Genomic DNA, 18452 nt, shown 5'->3' with positions numbered 1-18452 from the left:
GGAAATATTATGTCTGGGCTGTCTAAATGTTTTCATTTCTATTCACAAACATTTTACAGATTCTTGTTGTATTGCTTCATGACGGTGGGCAGCATTCTGTTTCCATGCTAAAGTACACTAATCAAAGCACATAATAAAGGTGCTATGAAGCACTCTACCTGACCCTTATGTACCCACACTGTTAATTTTTTTGTCATAGAGAGTGGACCACCCACTTTCTGAAGTGTTGTCTCTATTTTTGTGAGGTCAGAGAAGAGTAGCCAGTTGTTCTTTATGGTCCAGTTTTTTTACGATGTGGTTTAAGCTGTTAGGGAGACCACCAATCGACCTTTCACTTGCAGTACACTACACACAGCTAAAGGCGAATGTTGATGAAAAAACTGAGAGCAAGATAGGTAAAGAGTTGCCCAGGTAGATAGAATTTAGGGTTATAAACCCCTTCAGGTTGACACAAGATCCCTCAAACTTGTGTCAGAGTCCTGATCACCCTGTCGGGGTTGCGTTTGTGATAGTGACCAGATGATTGTACATTATCCCTTACGAATTTGCCGATTCAAAATCTGGCTTTCGCCAAATAAAAAGAAAGAGACTGTGGAATTCTACAAGAGACATGAAACCAGCACAGTATAGGAGAGATGGTTGCCAGGGACAATGGTCAAATACACAGTTTAGTGGTCAGAATGCTACAATTGACCAATCAGAACCAAGTAGAGAGCCTTAAAAGTAACACAGACTGCCATCTTATTGTCAGTGCTGCACAAATATGAACTCTCTTGCTATTATAAATCCAATGTTTTAGTTCTTGCTGGTGGTAGTGTAGTTGTGAAGGATCTGGCAGTCAAACTGAAGGTAACAGGTTCAAATCTACGTTGAGGTCATCAAGAATGTCAATGTTACAGAGGTCATCATTGTGCCGTAAAGCAAGGGAATTTAACTCCAAGAAATTATCTCTATTAATTGCTCCAGCACTACAGTACATCTATCTCTCTTTATATATATGCTGTGGCGGGTGAGCAAGAGACAGACACAGTGGGCGTGGCGTCAAGCCTCAGAGAGGCATTTATTAAAAATAATAATAAACATAAAATGTTCATAAAAAGGGGGAAATAGTGTCCAGGGGGAATAATGTTCAAAATAAAGGGGGAATCTGGAACCTCGCGGTGAGACTGGGCTCTGTGAAGGGCGGGGAAGTGCCCGTGGAATGGCCCAGGCATGAGTGGGGCCCGAAGGCCACACACGTGTCTTCCCAGGCCTGCGGCAGGTGTGAGGGGACTGCGGCCCGGCCTCTAGCCCCTCGGCCGCAACGCGTGCTGTTCTCCCCCGGTGACACATCTAACTCGCTCAGAGGTTCAGAGGAGCTGGTCCAGTGATGCATCTATCTCGGCCAAACCCTCACCGCTCTGATCCTGGTCCTGCGAGGTTGCCAGTGTGTGCACATATGGAAAATTGAAGCCATCTCCCTGAGAAGAGGCGTGCTCTATGTTTATTTGGCAGCGGTGACGAGGCCAAACACACATCAGGTGTTCCTCGTTCCACCTCGCAGCCCAAATGAGGCTTACTAACTATGCAACTCTTCTCTCTCCTGCCCACTCCCATCGTGAGCCTGGCTAAAGGACATCCTTCAGAGGTGGGGTGACGATGACGAGAGGGAGGGGCGGAACGTTCCACCACAATGCAGTACACTGTATACAGTGACCACTTTATTAGAAACACCCGAACACTTACTTTTTCATGCGATTAACTAATCAGCCAATCATGTGGCAGCAGTGCAAAGCATAAAAGCGTTCATGTACAGGACACGTGAAACAAATCTTGTCAATCGAGAGTGCGTAAGCACTGAACGCATGCAGCCCGATTTTTCTAACTGCACGTCTTTGAATGCACAGAATGCGCCTGGAATTATTTGCACTAATTCATGTGTCCACAAGGCGGAAACACTCACATTTTAGCCATTGTTGTCACCTCTAGAAAAAGATATAATCGTTGCTAAACAACAGGAGGCAAAGGTAAAAACAACAACACTGGATGTGCATGTCAAGAGCACGTGTGTGAGGAGGTCTGAAGATACCTGCATTTGTAAAACTCAAGTCTGAAGGACTATAAAGACACCTTTATAGGCTAAACTCCTGAAGAGAAATAGTCCGGTATCTCGTACAGTTGTAGCGCGCATGCGCCAACCACCTGTGTATGCGCGCACCATCAAATGGAGTATATTTTGATAGGCTCATGTTCGACTGTACGCAGACGCTGAGCGTTCACGTCAAAATCTAAGTATACTTTGGGCTTTAGGCTTATGATGCTTTTGGGAAACAAAGCCCATACTGGTTCGAGCTCACAGAAATGCTACGTTAACTTAGATAACCCCTCTGTACAATTGTAGTGAGCAGAATAGCATCTCAGAATGCAAGCTCAGATTCTATTCTGCTCACTACAATTGTACAGAGACTACAAATATACAGTATAATATGTATATATCACCATCAGTCTTTGAAAATCCCATATCAGTCAGTTACATACATCCATCTTAAATTTTCATCTATTAGCTTGTGTACTAAACAACATGCTTACACATGAAATTAACATGCTACTTCCAGATATTCATGTACCCTGAAATCAACCCCAATCTCTCAAATTACTGATAAATGGCATGTCTCATCAGAAATTTTTTTGGAGGTTGTGTTTTTGCTTTAAAATTATATTTTAAATCCACTGACGTTTAGGTTTAGAGTTGGGGTTTGGAAGTCGGGTTAATAAAATATGCATTTCTGTTGACTTTATTATATCACTTAACACAAAAAAATACAACTCGCTTTTTGGCACCACCCTGTGGACATTTCACCTCAACAACACTTCCAGCTCCGGCCACTGGGGGCAGTGGTTTGAATTTTGGTAAGTAGCAAACTTTCGACCTCCTGTCGCCAAATTCACAGTGAGCTAGTTTACATGGACACCAAAAAAGCAGTTTATTGAAAGCTGCTTAAGAACTAAAATCAGCATACGTATTTACATGTACTGTGTTATCGGCTTGCACTTTACCCCCATCTACATACAACTCTTGTGTAAATACATACAACGCTTGTGTAAATAACAAACATGGCATTCGAGCAAGACTTCACTATTTTATTTTCTGTTGCATTGCTTTATTTCCAGATATTGCAGAGTTGATGCTGTTCCTTATCTGTCACTCACTCGATATTGTGTCGATGTAGTGACACTAGGGGTCACTCTTGGGAGCCCCAAACACCTCTGCTTTTTTGAAAAAAGGCCAATGAGAATTGGCGAGTGGAATTTGCATGCCACTCACCCGGACATATGGGTATTAAAGGAGCTGGTATGCAACCACTCATTCAGATTTTCTCTTCGGAGCTGAGCGGTTCTATTTATTGAGCTGAATTCATCCGCCAAATTCATTCGCCTCTCTCTGCTGGATTTTACGGTGCGTTTCAGCTGCTTCTCCCCCTCTGCATCTGTGGTTTGCAGAGAACGCCCCTGGGAGCTTTGGCAGAAACAACTAAAAGAGTATATATATATAAAAAAAGAGTACATTTTCTTTCTAAAAGAGCAGCACACATGGAACATCTTTTTAAAGATGCCTTTCCGTCTGTGTGTTATTCCTGGTTGCGGTCGATATCTCTCCGCTTCTGATGGCCATGATCGCTGTCTTTCGTGTCTGGGCGCTGCCCACGTGGAGACATCGTACATGGATGAGTCTTGTCCTCACTACGAGAACATGACCATGGCAACGTTTTGGTCGCAGCTTGCATTCGTATGAAAGCAAGCCACCCCAGCAGCTCCCCGCCTCGGTCCTTCTACCTACGGGTATGAGGCCATGCCAGTTAGCACTGGGGGTGATTTGGGGACCTCAATGGGACCACCTCTGCCGGGTATCCCCCCACGGACCTCCCATTCCCCAGCACGCTCGCTTGCTCCAGTCGGGCGCTCGGACAAGATCGCCGGCTCGCCTCGACATCTCGTTCGGAGCACGGGAAGAAGACGAGTTATCGAGCGCAGCATCGGAGAGCGGGCTCGTCCAGTCGGACGCAGAGGCTTCGACTGGGCTTCCTCCCTGGCTTCAGACTTGAATCCCGAGATGGGCATGGTGCCGCGGGACACATAGCATGGTTGTCACGCCTATCTGTCGCCACCTCTTCAGCCCTTGGACCGACCTAGCATTTCAACAGGCAGGGGTTCCCCTAGAGCAGGTCTCCAGGCACGTCATGGTTACGACGGATGCCTCCAAGACAGGCTGGGGCACCGTATACAATGGGCACACAGCCGCCGGCTCCTGGACTGGCCCGCGGCTGCGTTGGCACATCAACTGCCTAGAGTTGTTGGCAGTACTGCTCGCCTTACAGAGGTTTTGGCCGTTGATCCAGGGCAAGCACGTGTTGGTCCGGACGGACAACTCAGCATCGGTAGCGTACATCAACCGCCAAGGTGGTCTACGCTCCAAACGCATGTCACAACTCTCCACGGTGTCCTCCTCTGGAGTCAGCAGTGCCTCAAGTCGCTACGAGCAACTCACATCCTGGGCGACCTCAACACTGCAGCGGACGCACTGTTACGTCAGATTACCCTCAAGGGAGAGTGGAGACTCCAACCTCAGGTGGTCCAGCTGATTTGGAGTCAATTCGGTCGAGCACAGGTAGACCTGTTTGCTTCCTGGGAATCCTCCCACTGCCCGCTCTGATACACCCTGACCGATGCACCCCTCAGTATAGATGCGCTGGCACACAGCTGGCCCCCTGGACTACGTAAATATGCATTTCCCCCAGTGAGCCTACTTGCACAGACTCTGTGCATGGTCAGGGAGGACGAGAAGCAGGTCATCCTAGTAGCACCATACTGGCCCACCCATACGTGGTTCTCGGATCTCATGCTCCTCGTGACAGCCACCCCCCGGCGAATCCCCCTGAGGATGGACCTTCTTCCCACGACCAGACCTCTGGAATCTCCGCGTCTGGCCCCTGGACAGGACACGGAAGACCTAAGTGGCCTACTACCCGTGGTGGTAGACACGATCACTCAGGCTAGGGCTCCCTCTACGAGGCGCCTGTATGTCTTGAAGTGCCATCTGTTCGCTAAGTGGTGTTCTTCCCGATGCGAAGACCCCCAGAGATGCGCAGTCGGATCAGTGCTTTCCTTCCTGCAGGAGAGACTGGAGGTTGAATCCCTCCAGACCGTGCCTCGTCCCCTCATGGGACCTCTCTGTAGTCCTTCGGGGTCTACGGGGAGCTCCCTTTGAGCCCTTGGAGTCAGCTGAACTTAAGGCACTCTCTTTGAAGACTTCCCTCCTGACTGCGCTCACTTCCTTCAAAAGGGTAGGGGACCTGCAGGCGTTCTCTGTCAGTGAATCGTGCCTGGGGTTCGGTCCGTGTTACTCTCACGTGATCCTGAGACCCCGACCGGGTTATGTGCACAAGGTTCCCATGACTCCTTTTAGGGATCAGGTGGTGAACCTGCAAGCGCTGCCCCAGGAAGAGGCAGACCCAGCCTTGGCATTGCTGTGTCCGGTGCGAGCTTTACGCATCTATTTGGATCGCACGCAGAGCCTTAGAAGCTCCAACCCGAGCAGCTCTTTGTTTGCTGTGGTGGACAGTGGAAAGGAAACGCTGTCTCCAAACAGAGGATCACCCACTGGGTCATCGACGCCATCATGATGGCATATCAGGCTCAGGACACGCCACCCCCTGCGGGGTTACGAGCCCACTCCACCAGGAGTGTGGCGGTCTCGTGGGCCCTGGCCAGTGGTGCCTGTTTGGCAGACATCTGCAGAGCAGCGGGCTGGGCAAAACCCAACACCTTTGCAAGGTTCTACAATCTCCAGGTTGAGCCGGTCTTGTCCCGTGTATTGGCAGGCACGAGCAGGTAAGTTCCGGGACAACTGGCCGGGTGTACCGCTTGCGCATAGCGCCTTTCCCCTCCCTTGAGGGAAGACGTGCGCTCTTGTCTCCCAGTCGTGTTTACAGACTACTTAGCCCTCTGGCAGCTGAGTTTGCAGATAAACTCGCTGATGACCCAGTACGTGTGCTAATGAGCCCCTGTACTGAGGTAGGTGCTCCACATGTGCTGTTTCCCTGAAGGCAACCTCATGTGATATCTTCCGCAAAATTGTTTCCCTGATGGCAAACTGCATCTTCCTTGGGCAGAGGCCCCTCTGCCCCCGGTTGCTATGCTTTGTAGAAACTCTTCCCCCTTTGGGTAGGACCTACCATGGGACCTCTCCACATGACATACTTCCAACAAGACTCGGTAAGACCATGTGATGTATTCCACTCAAAATACCCCCCCCCCCCTTTTGGGCGGGTTGTGGTCTCCGCAGTGTTTTCCCCTTGGGAGGGACACCCCCCAACGCAGACACTTACGGCTCCCAGTCAGTAAACAAATTCCACTCTTTTTGGGGAGAAACGAGAGGGAAAAGAGGCCTCGGCTAGGCTAGCCTGTCCCTATAGTTGGGCAGTTGACTTGTTCCTGATGGACCGTTCAAAGCTCATAAGAGCGTTGGGGGAGGTTACGTAATGGCCTGGTGCGCTGGCTACGAGGCACACAGCAGTCTGCCCGTCACACACCGCCAGTTCACGCAACACAGTTCAGTTAGTTGTGGCGTTTTGTATAGGGACCCCTAGTTTCACTACATCGACACAACATCGAGTGAGTGACAGATAGGGAATGTCCTGGTTACTTTCGTAACCTCTGTTCCCTGATGGAGGGAACGAGACGTTGTGTCCCCCTTGCCACAATGCTGAACTACCCGCTGAAATGGCCAGGACCTGGTCTCGGCTCCTCAGAACAAAACCTGAATGAGTGGTTGCATACCAGCTCCTTTTATACCCGTATGTCCGGGGGAGTGGCATGCAAATGCCACTCGCCAATTCTCATTGGCCTTTTTTCAAAAAAGCAGAGGTGTTTGGGGCTCCCAAGAGTGACCCCTAGTGTCACTACATCGATACAACATCTCGTTCCCTCCATCAGGGAACGGAGGTTACGAAAGTAACCAGGATGTTTTGTTTCTTTAACTTTCCATTGTGACCTGCAGCGAATTGCGCCTCAGTTATAAGGTTTCCCTCCTTAATGTACTTGACCACATATACACAGATGTAAGTGACAGTAGTCAATATTTTAAATTGTGTATATAATTTGGTATTGTTTATAGTGTGTGTTTGTGTGTGTGTGTGTGTGTGTGTATGTGCACATGTTCACTATATTTGTGAGTGCCACATTTTTAAAAATGTCCTCACTAATATAGAGAAACTTGTTGAATACCCACTAATGAGGACATTTTAGGTGGTCCTCACTAGTAAAAAAAAGGCCCATAAATCGGCCAAAACATGTTAAGCTTTAAATCTACTGATATGCACAGGTTTCTGTGAGGGTTAGGTTTAGGGGTATGGTTAGGGAATAGAAAATATCATTAGCCTATAATGAAATCAATGGAAGTCTATGAGATGTCCTTAATTTTATATTGAAACAAACCTGTGTGTGTGTGTGTGTGTGCCTGCATGTGTGATTTTCCCTTTTCCCACTATACTCCCAGAAATGTTGAATTATTTCAGCGGTGTTAACTCCATCCTATGACGTTAGTTATCCGGTCTGTTTCATGGGCACTCTTCAACTGTCCATCAGAACGCCGCTTATACGTTTACATGACCACATAAGCCAAGTTCTCCTGGAAAAACCCAGGTGTGTTAAACCACTTTATAGAACCGGGGTTCTAGTTGGGGTCTAGGTTCTAACTGGGGTTGATGTTTCAGAATGCCGCATTCTGCAAAAACCCTGGAATAAACCATTTTCTTAAGTGCAGTTAAACGAGGTCAGTATGATCAGTCTGTACTGAAAGAAGAGACTGTTCAACATGCTCTAACAATACAAGGATGACCAAACAACATGTGCTTCTCACACATGCCATATGAGTCGTCAATTAGTAATCACTCAGTAAATAGATTTATGCTGTGTTATGTTTTATAACCGGTTCAATTTAGAAGGTGCTTACGTTGGACTCGGGCCATTTGGGACATGACTGTGGTAGAAATTAATGGCTCAACACGTCTGTGCACTGTCATCACATGTCAGCACTTTGACATTGAAGCTCTGAACCTAAAAAAGAATCCATGTCCACTTGTCAACTGTGTTTTTTACAGCATCTCAAAGACTTTATTTAAAGGGATACCTGTGGGTATATTCTGGGCCGGGGCTCTGGTGGGGAGAACTGCTCCCTAAGTTGATGATGCTAGGTGCCCGAGTGAGACTCTTCATTGAGTTATTTCTATCGCTAAGTTAGCACCAGCAAAGCTACTCAAGACATGAATAAATAAGATCGGGTTTCAGGCTCTCAGATCTCACCGGCACTTTGTAAACTGAAGGAGGGTGTAGCAAGGGGGAGAAAAAAGAGGGAGGGGGTGGTTGACATGTGGTGTTTCATTAGAACACATCACATCGCTCTTGCTCTGAGCCGCCCGCTCCCAAAAAAACATGGCCGACACCCTTGGCATCCTGCTGGGGCTAACGGAATTCCGGTCTGGTGAGAAGATCCACAGCTTAAGCCCTCTGATGCTTTGCGTTCACTCACACATACACACAAAAACACACACACACACACACACACACACACACACACACATAGATTACCTCGATGGGTCTTCAGCTCTAAGGCATTTGCAAAAGCTGATTTGCCTATATGTGCCTTCCAGGGTGTGACTGCTTAAATGTACAGTGCATCTCAAAGAACAGCTGTGGGTGTTAGATCGCCGTTTAATAAACATCTGTCTTAATTCCCTACCACTGGGATTGTAGATTGTCTCTTAATAGGTGAGGAATTCACATAGGTCCTTATAACTGTAAGGGGCAGCACAAATTTGCACTGATCAGTGGACATTGCTATAATTATGATGAGATCCAGTGAGTAAGTCCATGGAATCTGCGCCAAAATATCCGCTGAAAGTTTAGCAGATTTACGAAAAATTGGAATGACAAGCCATTTCCACACTGATCCGTTTTCGCTTGAAAACTCAATTTTTACTTGCCTAACGTCATTGTTTTACAAAGTAATAAAGCAGTAATAGAGAGCTTTTTACGAAATCCAATCCACCCCAGGTCTCATGACAAGTCATATAATCAAAGAAAATTTTAAGAAATCGTACGAGTTGACTATAGGCTATATGATCTACTGCGTAGTAAAAACCATGGTTACTATATGGATAAAGTATACTGTATTAAAACCATGGTTTCCACAAAAAAAAAAAAAAAGAAAAAAAAAAAGCATGTTTACTACAATCACGGTTACTATTACTATAGTAAAACCATGGTTTCCACAAAACAAAAACAAACAAAAAAAACATGGATACTACATTCATGGTTACTATTACTATAGTAAAACCATGGTTTCTGCCAAAAAACATGGGTACTACATGGTTACTAGTTCCCTTGGAATAAATTGACCATGGTTTTATGTATTGTAGTAACCGTGACTGTAGTTTGTAGTTTGTTTGTTTTTTGGTGGATACCATGGTTTTACTATAGATTAACCATGGTTATTGGTATGGTTACTATGTTTTTCTACAAATAACTACAAAATTATGATTTTTTTTTAACCGTTGTTTTCATATTCCTGTATTATTACCATGGTTTCACTATGAATATCATGGTTTAAATATGGTTACTGTAGAAAAACCATGGTAAATTTAATTGTGAGGGAACACAAAACTTATTCTGAGGGAACGCAAACTAAATTGTAAGGGAACACAAAACTTATTGCAAGGGCATGCAAAAAATAAATAAATAAATAAATAAATCAGGAAATCAAATTCCCACCTGGCATCCCAAATTCCCATGTGGCTCCGTAACAAACAAACCAAAACCTAACCATGAAGTCTAACCCCTTACCCAAACCTAACCATGATTTTAATCAAGCTAAGTCGTATTATCCTTATGATTTCGCAATCTCGTACAAATTATTACAAGTTGTCAGGGGACTATGTTGGCGAAATCGATGCGTTTTAATTTATTTTAAGTTAAAATATTTTGGCTAATTTGATCATACATTCAGCTACCAATCAGAGTGTAGTTCTCTTCAGGGACTAAAAACAAAATGTTTTTCATTTGGTTTATTCTGAGCAAAAACTGTATTTTTTTATTTTGTTATTTATTTATTTTTTTTGTTTTACTCCATTTCAGAAGTTCTGCAGCCTGCTTTCCAAAAGGTTACCAGTTAGAACAAAATATAAGAATGACTAATAACATTCTTTTTAAAGTCACAGTACTCTGCACTGTTGGGTGGGTGAAATACCAATTGCAGTGTTGCCAGATCTTGCAAGTGAAACAAGCTAAATGGTCTGGAAAAACAAGCCCAAAATTAGCCACTTGCCTCATCAAAATAAGCAAAAATAAGCAATAAATTTTTTTTCCTGTGTGGTGGAATTATCGGCACAGAAATCATAACAAGTTGTTAATTAACTGTTCAGTATAATTTTATTTACAGATCTGCTTCTGAGTCAAAACCCGGCAGCATCAAATCTGTATTAACGCATCATATCTAACAGTAATTCAGTGAAGACTTAGAAACTTACTTCTTACCTCTAATAATGTTTTCCTTGTATCTGGATTAACCGTGCATGTATATGTAGTAATTATACATAGTTGTTAAAAAGGTCTTCATTCACAGAATGCTTCATCCACAACAGACAATTAGGCAAATAACTGTGATGCAGCGGTTTCCTTCAGGTTCAAAGCACATGTTTAATTTTTTCAGGCAACATAAAGTTGTGAAGTTCCTCAAATTTACTGTGATAAAACCTTTGGCCTTTGGTTCCATGAAAAAATTATCGGAACAAAATTCACCGGTTATAACTGGTTACCAGCATTTAAAAATAATGTTTTCACTCCGGAACATTTGAAAATCACTTTGTTCCGGTTTTCAGTTACATTCTGCTAAAATTTTGTTCGTTTTCGTTTTTCGTTTTCGTTCCTTGAACCGTTTTTAGTCCTTTGTTCTCTTAGCACACATTGTCTCTTCTTTAAATCTGTTTCATAGAATTCTGCATGATTTCCCCTCAAAATTAGTGCATTAAACACTAAACAAGTCCACATATTTCAACTAGGACCGCCCAAGAGCAACAAAAATAATCAACAGCAACAAAACCAAAAAGGGAATAATAAACAGACTAAACTTATAAACTCAATCCACAATCCTAAAATCCAATTTAAAATCATTACGATATCAGTTGAGAAACACGTACAGAGGTTAGGCTCAAAATTTCAATGCATGCTAAATAAATTATACTTATATATTTAGACTTATTCAGTCCTCAGTTTACATACCTGTCTCACTTGTCTTTATCACCAATAACTATTCACACCCTCCTGAATATCTGTCTATCGTTAGCAACATACAAACTGATGGGCAGAGAACACACTGCAATAAATGCCAATAGTCAAGTCTGTCACCATGCCCAGGCAGATAGACTGTCAAAAAATCACCTTTATACGAATTTAAAATAATTCCAAAAACTCCTCAGTATACAGATATTAAGATCGAATAGCCTAAATATGAAATGAAAGGAACAAATAACAAAGATCTAAATTTTATATAGAATAGCTCAAATGTGTATTCTGCCACCTGAAATCAGGGCTACAACACAAAGTATTACATCAATTTACAGCATTGGTTCTCAACTGGTGGGTTGTGACTCAAGAATGTGTTGCAGATCTGTTCAAACAGGGTCATGGAAAATGCTAAATGTAAATATTAAAATGCAACTAACCATATGCTTGTGCATTTAGGATAGCAAAATAAACAGACTTATCACAGGCTTCCCATATTGTTTGTTGTTGACATCATAGCCTGAGTCCAATCAAACTCTACTGTATTTTGCCGCAAATTCATCAAGCTTTGCAATTCATAACTTGGTAGCCCATTTTGGCTAATCAAATTAAGCAGATACCAAAATGGGCAGATCATGTACCATGGCCTCATCCTTAGAAAAACATCAGACTGATTCAGTCTACATTAAAGGAATAATTAGGTCAAAAATGAATGTCATAATTGTTGTAAATTACTCGTTCCCATGTTGTTTCAAACCCATATGAGTTTGTTCTGTGGAACACAAAATTAGATATTTTAATGAATATCTCGGTCCGTCCTTTTAGAACAATGGCAGTGGATAGTGCCTCACTTTAAAGCTTAAAAAAGTACCCAAAAGTACCATGAAAGAAATCCATGCGATTCATGCATCACTTTCTGAATCTTCTGAAGGCATACGATCAGTTTTGGTAAGAAACAACAGAGTTAAAATATTGACATCCATTGCGTGATCATAATTTGGTATTGTGTTGCCATTTGATATCCAATGTAAAAACTGCATCCTAAAGCAAACCCGGTGATTTACAGCATGTAATCCTTGAACAGTTCACTCTTCTTGGGGTGGAAAAGTTCACAAGAATTTTCAAAGTCAGCTGAGGAGGCCAAGTGGCTGCCCTGGTACAGTCACACTTGCATGATAGCAAGAAAAATGCATGTGATGCAACTTAACTATGTGTTGGAAAGGAAGCATCCTGTTGACGTTATATCGTTAGTGCTTGATGTTGATTCTGCAGGAGCTAACAAAAGCCCGCCGGAGTCCTATGATTAAAAGCCTCCATTGTTTTCTCATTAGGGCTTCCAGGTTAGCAAAAGGTGTGAGTCGCGGCCTCTTCATGGGCATAGACTAACAATGAGATGGGCCCTAACAAACATCAGGCAGCACCCCAATTTTCTGAAGGAGCCTCAAAGCTTTAAATACAGAGGATGATCTGAATACATCAGGGTTTAATTGGAAAGATTAATCATCTATCAAATGGGACTGAAATTGGGCTTTGGACGAAACTAGGAGCTTATGATGACATCATGGGCTTGACATCTTAACTGTATCTCTGCCTTAACTGTATATCTTATGTCTCCCGTGTTGTTCCTAGGTATGTGTGGAGTTACTCCTGTGGGTAGTTGTCACATGGCCTCATGGTGAAGTTGAGAAGTTGGAAACTACTTTTAACGCCACATATTCATCCAGCAGAGTCCGATTTAAAGCGTCTCTGGAGAGAAAAGGTGTCAGAGTCTCTGGAGAGAAAAGGTGAAAGACTCATGGGAGGGGTCTTGACGTCTATCATTTTGGCACAGTGAGGGATCCAGACGCGCAGAGCTCACTGCGCCTTTTAAGAAGTGACAGCGCCAACACAACATCAAGAGCGCACTGGACCGATAGCACCATTCAAATGCATCATCGCTTTTTAACAGACTCTATGATTTAGAGAGCAGCGTGCTTTTAAATAACACATATGATGGAACTCCATAATCTTCAGGGCTATCCGTGGACAAGATTTTTCCAAGTCGGATTTATCTGTGCATTTGTTAGCGGAGACGCACTTCTGAGGAGGTTTTAAAGATCTACCGGTTCTGCAGTTTTTATTAGCGTATGGATTTGACTCAGCTCAAATAATCAGGAGATCACAGCGAGCTGGATTACTATTTAGGAAAGCCTTGGAACATTACTTTCTGTTCCCACAATGTATGGAATAAATCAGAGCTGCTTGTACATGTGAGTAGCCTATATTCACATTTAGTTATAAGCCTATATTATGCGCATATATGATGCATTATTTGATCCAGTGCACTATATATAATGTCAAAATGTATTTATAGCCATTCGACTAACTTTGTTTTCTCTCTTTTTTTTTTTTTTTTTTGTAGCTCTTTCCATCTATTCGTGGTCTGGTGTCACGCACAGGTAAACTGTCTACATGTTATATATATATTTTTTTTTATTTGTATCATGTATATAAGAAGTGATCTTTTTCATTTTTAAGGATAGGCCCATTTAACGTGTCATGTAGCTATACAATGGGACTTTAATTTATTTTAAGATTATTTCTAAATTATCTTTCTGTAGCCTATTAGACACTTCCAAATATCGTTAAACAGGGTTGCTGCGGTTACAGAAAACCTGGAATTCTTCTGGGAATTTTAAAATTGTGATCTCCAGGGCTGAAAAGGTTGTGGATTGTATGGAATAAAAATGAATAATAATAAATCTATATAATTGATATTCGTTTTATCTAATAAATTATATTAATTTCTATATAGTTGATATACTTTTTTTCTAGCTTTAAAATATTTAATCGGCTAAAATTACTCTTTGTGAGTGTAATCTCTACATTAATATATATATATATATATATATATATATATATATATATATATATATATATATATATATATATATGTTTATGCTTCTATCACACACGACTGGAAATGTCATGTAAATTAATAGGTCAACAAGTGTGGGAACCCTTTTTGACCTAGCGCTGGGTTGCCAAAATAACCCAAATTGGGTTGTTTTTAATCCAGCATTTTTTTAGAGTGTAGGCGAGCGTTAAATCAGTGCTCTTGCTGGCATTTAAAAAACGTGAAGTTTTTCTATTCCAGCAACAGAGAGAAATATATGTGATCTTATTTTCCCTTTGCACCGAAAAGGGGGAGAAGAATCACCCTTCTCCTAATTTTAAGCAGTATGTGAGGGAACAGGGCTCACTGACGGACCAGCTGAGCCGGCGGCAGGTCCGAGTCTACCAGCTGTACAGCCGAACGAGCGGCCGACACGTGCAGATCCAGGGCAAGAGAGTGACCGCCACCGCAGAGGACGGAAACACTTTCGGTGAGTCGCTAATTCATTTAAAGTAATTCACTCATGGTAGGTTTCGGTGCAGATAGGGCTGTTGTCACATTATAAGCGTCTGATTGGTTTATTGGCTGGAACAGGACACACGCACTGTTTGTTGATGGTTCAAAAGACATTTCTTTGTTTAATCGTTCTCTTTTGTGTCAGTTAGGATGTGATTATTTGCTTCAAAAAGCAAGGGGAAATGGGACTGATTTGGCCAGCCAGGCTTTATGGGCAGCCAAATACACAAAGTCATCTTTGAAAAGCAGTGCGTTAACAGTTTCTCGTTTAGGCTGTAATATTTCACTGATTGAATTAATGATATGCCATGATACTATCACTATGCAACATGCTTTTAATCTATATTCTTAAAAAAACAGATACACACATGGGGATAAATGTAAAATATTACATGATGGTATTATAAATTGCTTCATGTGGTAATATCTATTTTAACTAACATATAGCTAGTTTTATTTGGGTCAAATGTATTATTTAATATGACAAACTCAACCTGGCTGCATTAGGATTTTAAGAGTCAGAACAGAGAGAATAGTGCTTAACAATGGCAGAGTTTTTAGTTACTGTACTCAAACTTGTTGTGTTTTTATTTCAGTTACATTAGAGCACCATTAGTACCTTTTTATTGTTATTCATGGCTATGAACCTTTTTCCTTTCTGTTGCATTACAGCCAGGCTATATGTGGAGACAGACACCTTTGGAAGTCGCGTTCGGATTAAAGGAGCAGAGAGTGGCAGATACTTGTGCATGAACCGCAGGGGGAAGCTAGTGGGCAAGGTATGTAACCTTTACTACACTCTCACTCAAGAGATTCCTAAGAAGAAGAAAAAAAGTATTTTAAAGGAATAGTGTCTTCCAAAACTGGTATGCTGTTGTTGTTTCCGTGGAAACACAAAAACAGAATTTTGAGGAATCTTTACCCAGCTCTTTTCCCAACCTAGAAAATCTCATTGAATGAACGTAACTATTACTATATTTTCGCAAACTGACTTTTACATGCCACAATCAACATTTCACTGCAGTTTCTTGGTGAAAATAACACGAGACGCATCTACAACTGTGCTTTTTAGTCACTTTCACACAAATCAAAACTACAACGGCTGATTATGACTTTATAAACACTTATTTTTCACATTGTTACTCACACACTTCCATGTTATGATATCGAAACACTTATATGGTACTATAATGCATCAACATCTATTACAGACCCACCTACATTAACACAATTATTTCAACGTGATTAGCTTCTGCAGTTTGACTTTAGACCCAAAGGTCCACGGTTTGAGCCAAGCAAAGCACATAAGCAGACACGTGAGACAAGAGTGTCATAGAAGCAACACTTCATTCGCTTTTACAACTCAATCGGTTAGGTTTAGGTGTTGGTTTAGGGTAAAGATGTCTGTTTTGTTCACCTCTCATTTGCTGGGATACAATTGGTTAGGTTTAGGCTACAGTTTTAGGTTAAGGAGGTACGCTTTACTCATTAAAACCACCATCTAAATAAAAACTGCTTGAAAACTTGTCAGATTATACACCATTTCACTCTCTTTTCACGCTGGACATTTCAGCAAAACGTGTAATGAAGCACGTAATATTGTTTTGCAAAAATGTTGCCACGGTCACATAATGTTCATGAGATCAGGCTGTCTTCTTTTATACAACAACAGTTGATTGTGACCATGCCTGTCGAGCTCCCAAAAGGACAAAAAACACCATCTAAGCTTAAGCAAGTAGTCCACACAACTTGTGTGCTTTATTTCAAGTCCTCTGAAGCTGTTGATTAAAATTTAAGTTGTTATTCACTGATAATCTTCCCCTCTGTCGAAATTCTGAAATTTGCGCTAAGATTCAAAAAGAGCATGCAGACACATTGCACCATGTTTAACGTCATTGATGGCAAGCAGCATTGGTTCTTTTACACAACATGCCAGTTTTAATATGAGGAATGAAGAATCAGATTTGAGAGCGGCAGCGAAGGGGAAGATTTCAAGTGAATAACTATTTAAATTAAGTCTGTACTGGATTTCAGGATAGAGAACCACTGCCTTAAACAAAGCTATTGTATGGATTCAGAAGACTTGGAATATTGCACATGAGTCGAATAAATGACTTTCATAATGTTTTTTTTTATTTTTTATGACAGTGCTCTATGAACTGTTGTTGGATTGAAAAGAGCTGCACAAATTTTCTTCAAAAATGTCTCCTTTTGTGTTCCACTGCAAAATAAAAAACATTGAGTGAACTATTCCTTTTAATATTACTGGTATAACTAAAAATAGCTAAAATCATAGGATATTGAGATAAAGCATGAAAAGTTGGCATGGGAACAATCAATCGTTTTCTCATGCTGATTATTAGCCAGAGGAGTGGACATTTAGCATTCAACATTTAAACTGACAAACTGTGTCAATCCTTTACAAGTTCACAATTATGTACAGTATTTTGAAAAAAGCTGTGTGCAAACGTTGAGAAGGGTTAAACAGCTACTCTGCCATGCAAAGACAAAATGCAGTAACTACACATGTTGTCAAAATTGAGTTATAATGAAAAACATGTGTCTTAGGCTATGCTCTGTCCAGTGACAGTCAGGTTTGGTTCAACTATGCTCAGATTCCGGGAAAACAGAGTGCGGCTATTTTACAATCCACATTTGTATTTGTATGTAGTATTATTGTAAAACTATAGTGAGACGGTGTGAATGAGAACTTCTCCAACAGAAGTGAAGATCAGTGTAAGCTTGGCTGAGAGTCAACTGCCATGCCTGTAGAGGAAACTGCATTCACACCCATTCTGTGCTTGGTCAGATGTCACGCCATTTCTTCCTTCACGGAAGTGGAAAAGATGTCTTCAGCACTGTGGATATGCCATGAGACACAGTGCTGGGAGAGTTAGATGGAGACATTCTGGCTGCCCCTAAACTGTGTTGAAAGATGAGGGCGCAGACAATAGTTAAGAATAAGCAATGACAGGCATCAGGCATTGCTGTGTAAATGATAACACTGTGTGAGTCTTTCTTTTTTTTAAAACCAAGCAATTTTCTAAGTGTTTTGGAAATGCTTAAATTCAGAGGTTGTAATTTAAAGTAAGTTCACCCAAAAATGAAAATTCTCTCATCATTTACTCACCCTCATGTCAGATGTGTATGACTTTATTTCTTCTGCAGAACACAAATTAAGATTTTTAGAAGAATATTTCAGCTCTGTAGGTCTATACAATGCAAGCGAATGGTAACCAAAACTTTGAAGCTCCAAAAAGCACATAAGGGCAGCATAAAGGTAATCCAGAAGACTCCAGTGGTTTAATACATGTCTTTTGAAGTGTATTTTTGTACATCTTGCCATTACAGTCTAGGCACGTTCATGATTTCAAGATTGATTACATTTCCTAGCAGTTGACGCATGTGCAGATCGCTAGGTGGCACTAGGAAGTGTAATCAAGCTTGAAATCATGATCGCCAAGGAGACTGCTGATGTCAAGATTTATAGTGAAAAGGAGTTACATTTAGGTCTGTTCCCAACTAAAACTGATTTGATAACTTCAGAATGAATTACTTTTATGCTGCCTTTATTTACTTTTTGGAGCTTCAAAGTTCTTGCCATTATTCACTTGCATTGTATGGGCCTACAGAGCTGAAATATTCTTCTGAAAATCTTCATTTGTGTTCTGCTGAAGAAAGACAGTGATACACATCTGGGATGGCATGAGGGTGAGTAAATGATGAGAGAATTTTAATGTTTGGA

General features: G+C 41.8%; 1 protein-coding gene across 2 annotated transcripts in view; it reads left to right on the top strand.

The window, feature by feature from the left end:
• LOC127424319 (fibroblast growth factor 17-like) overlaps positions 1 to 18452 on the top strand; it is a 57584-nt gene that overhangs the window by 35787 nt on the left and 3345 nt on the right. For both annotated transcript variants that reach the window (XM_051669389.1, XM_051669390.1), the window contains exons 2-5: positions 12946 to 13565; positions 13718 to 13754; positions 14501 to 14681; positions 15380 to 15486. In XM_051669389.1, coding sequence (XP_051525349.1) covers positions 13534 to 13565; positions 13718 to 13754; positions 14501 to 14681; positions 15380 to 15486 — 357 coding nt within the window. In that variant the 5' untranslated portion in view covers positions 12946 to 13533. The remainder of the gene's footprint in view (positions 1 to 12945; positions 13566 to 13717; positions 13755 to 14500; positions 14682 to 15379; positions 15487 to 18452) is intronic.

The sequence above is a fragment of the Myxocyprinus asiaticus genome, chromosome 33 (assembly GCF_019703515.2).
Source record: "Myxocyprinus asiaticus isolate MX2 ecotype Aquarium Trade chromosome 33, UBuf_Myxa_2, whole genome shotgun sequence".
NCBI classification, from domain to species: Eukaryota; Metazoa; Chordata; class Actinopteri; order Cypriniformes; family Catostomidae; genus Myxocyprinus; species Myxocyprinus asiaticus.
This window is presented reverse-complemented; position numbering and strand designations above follow the sequence as displayed.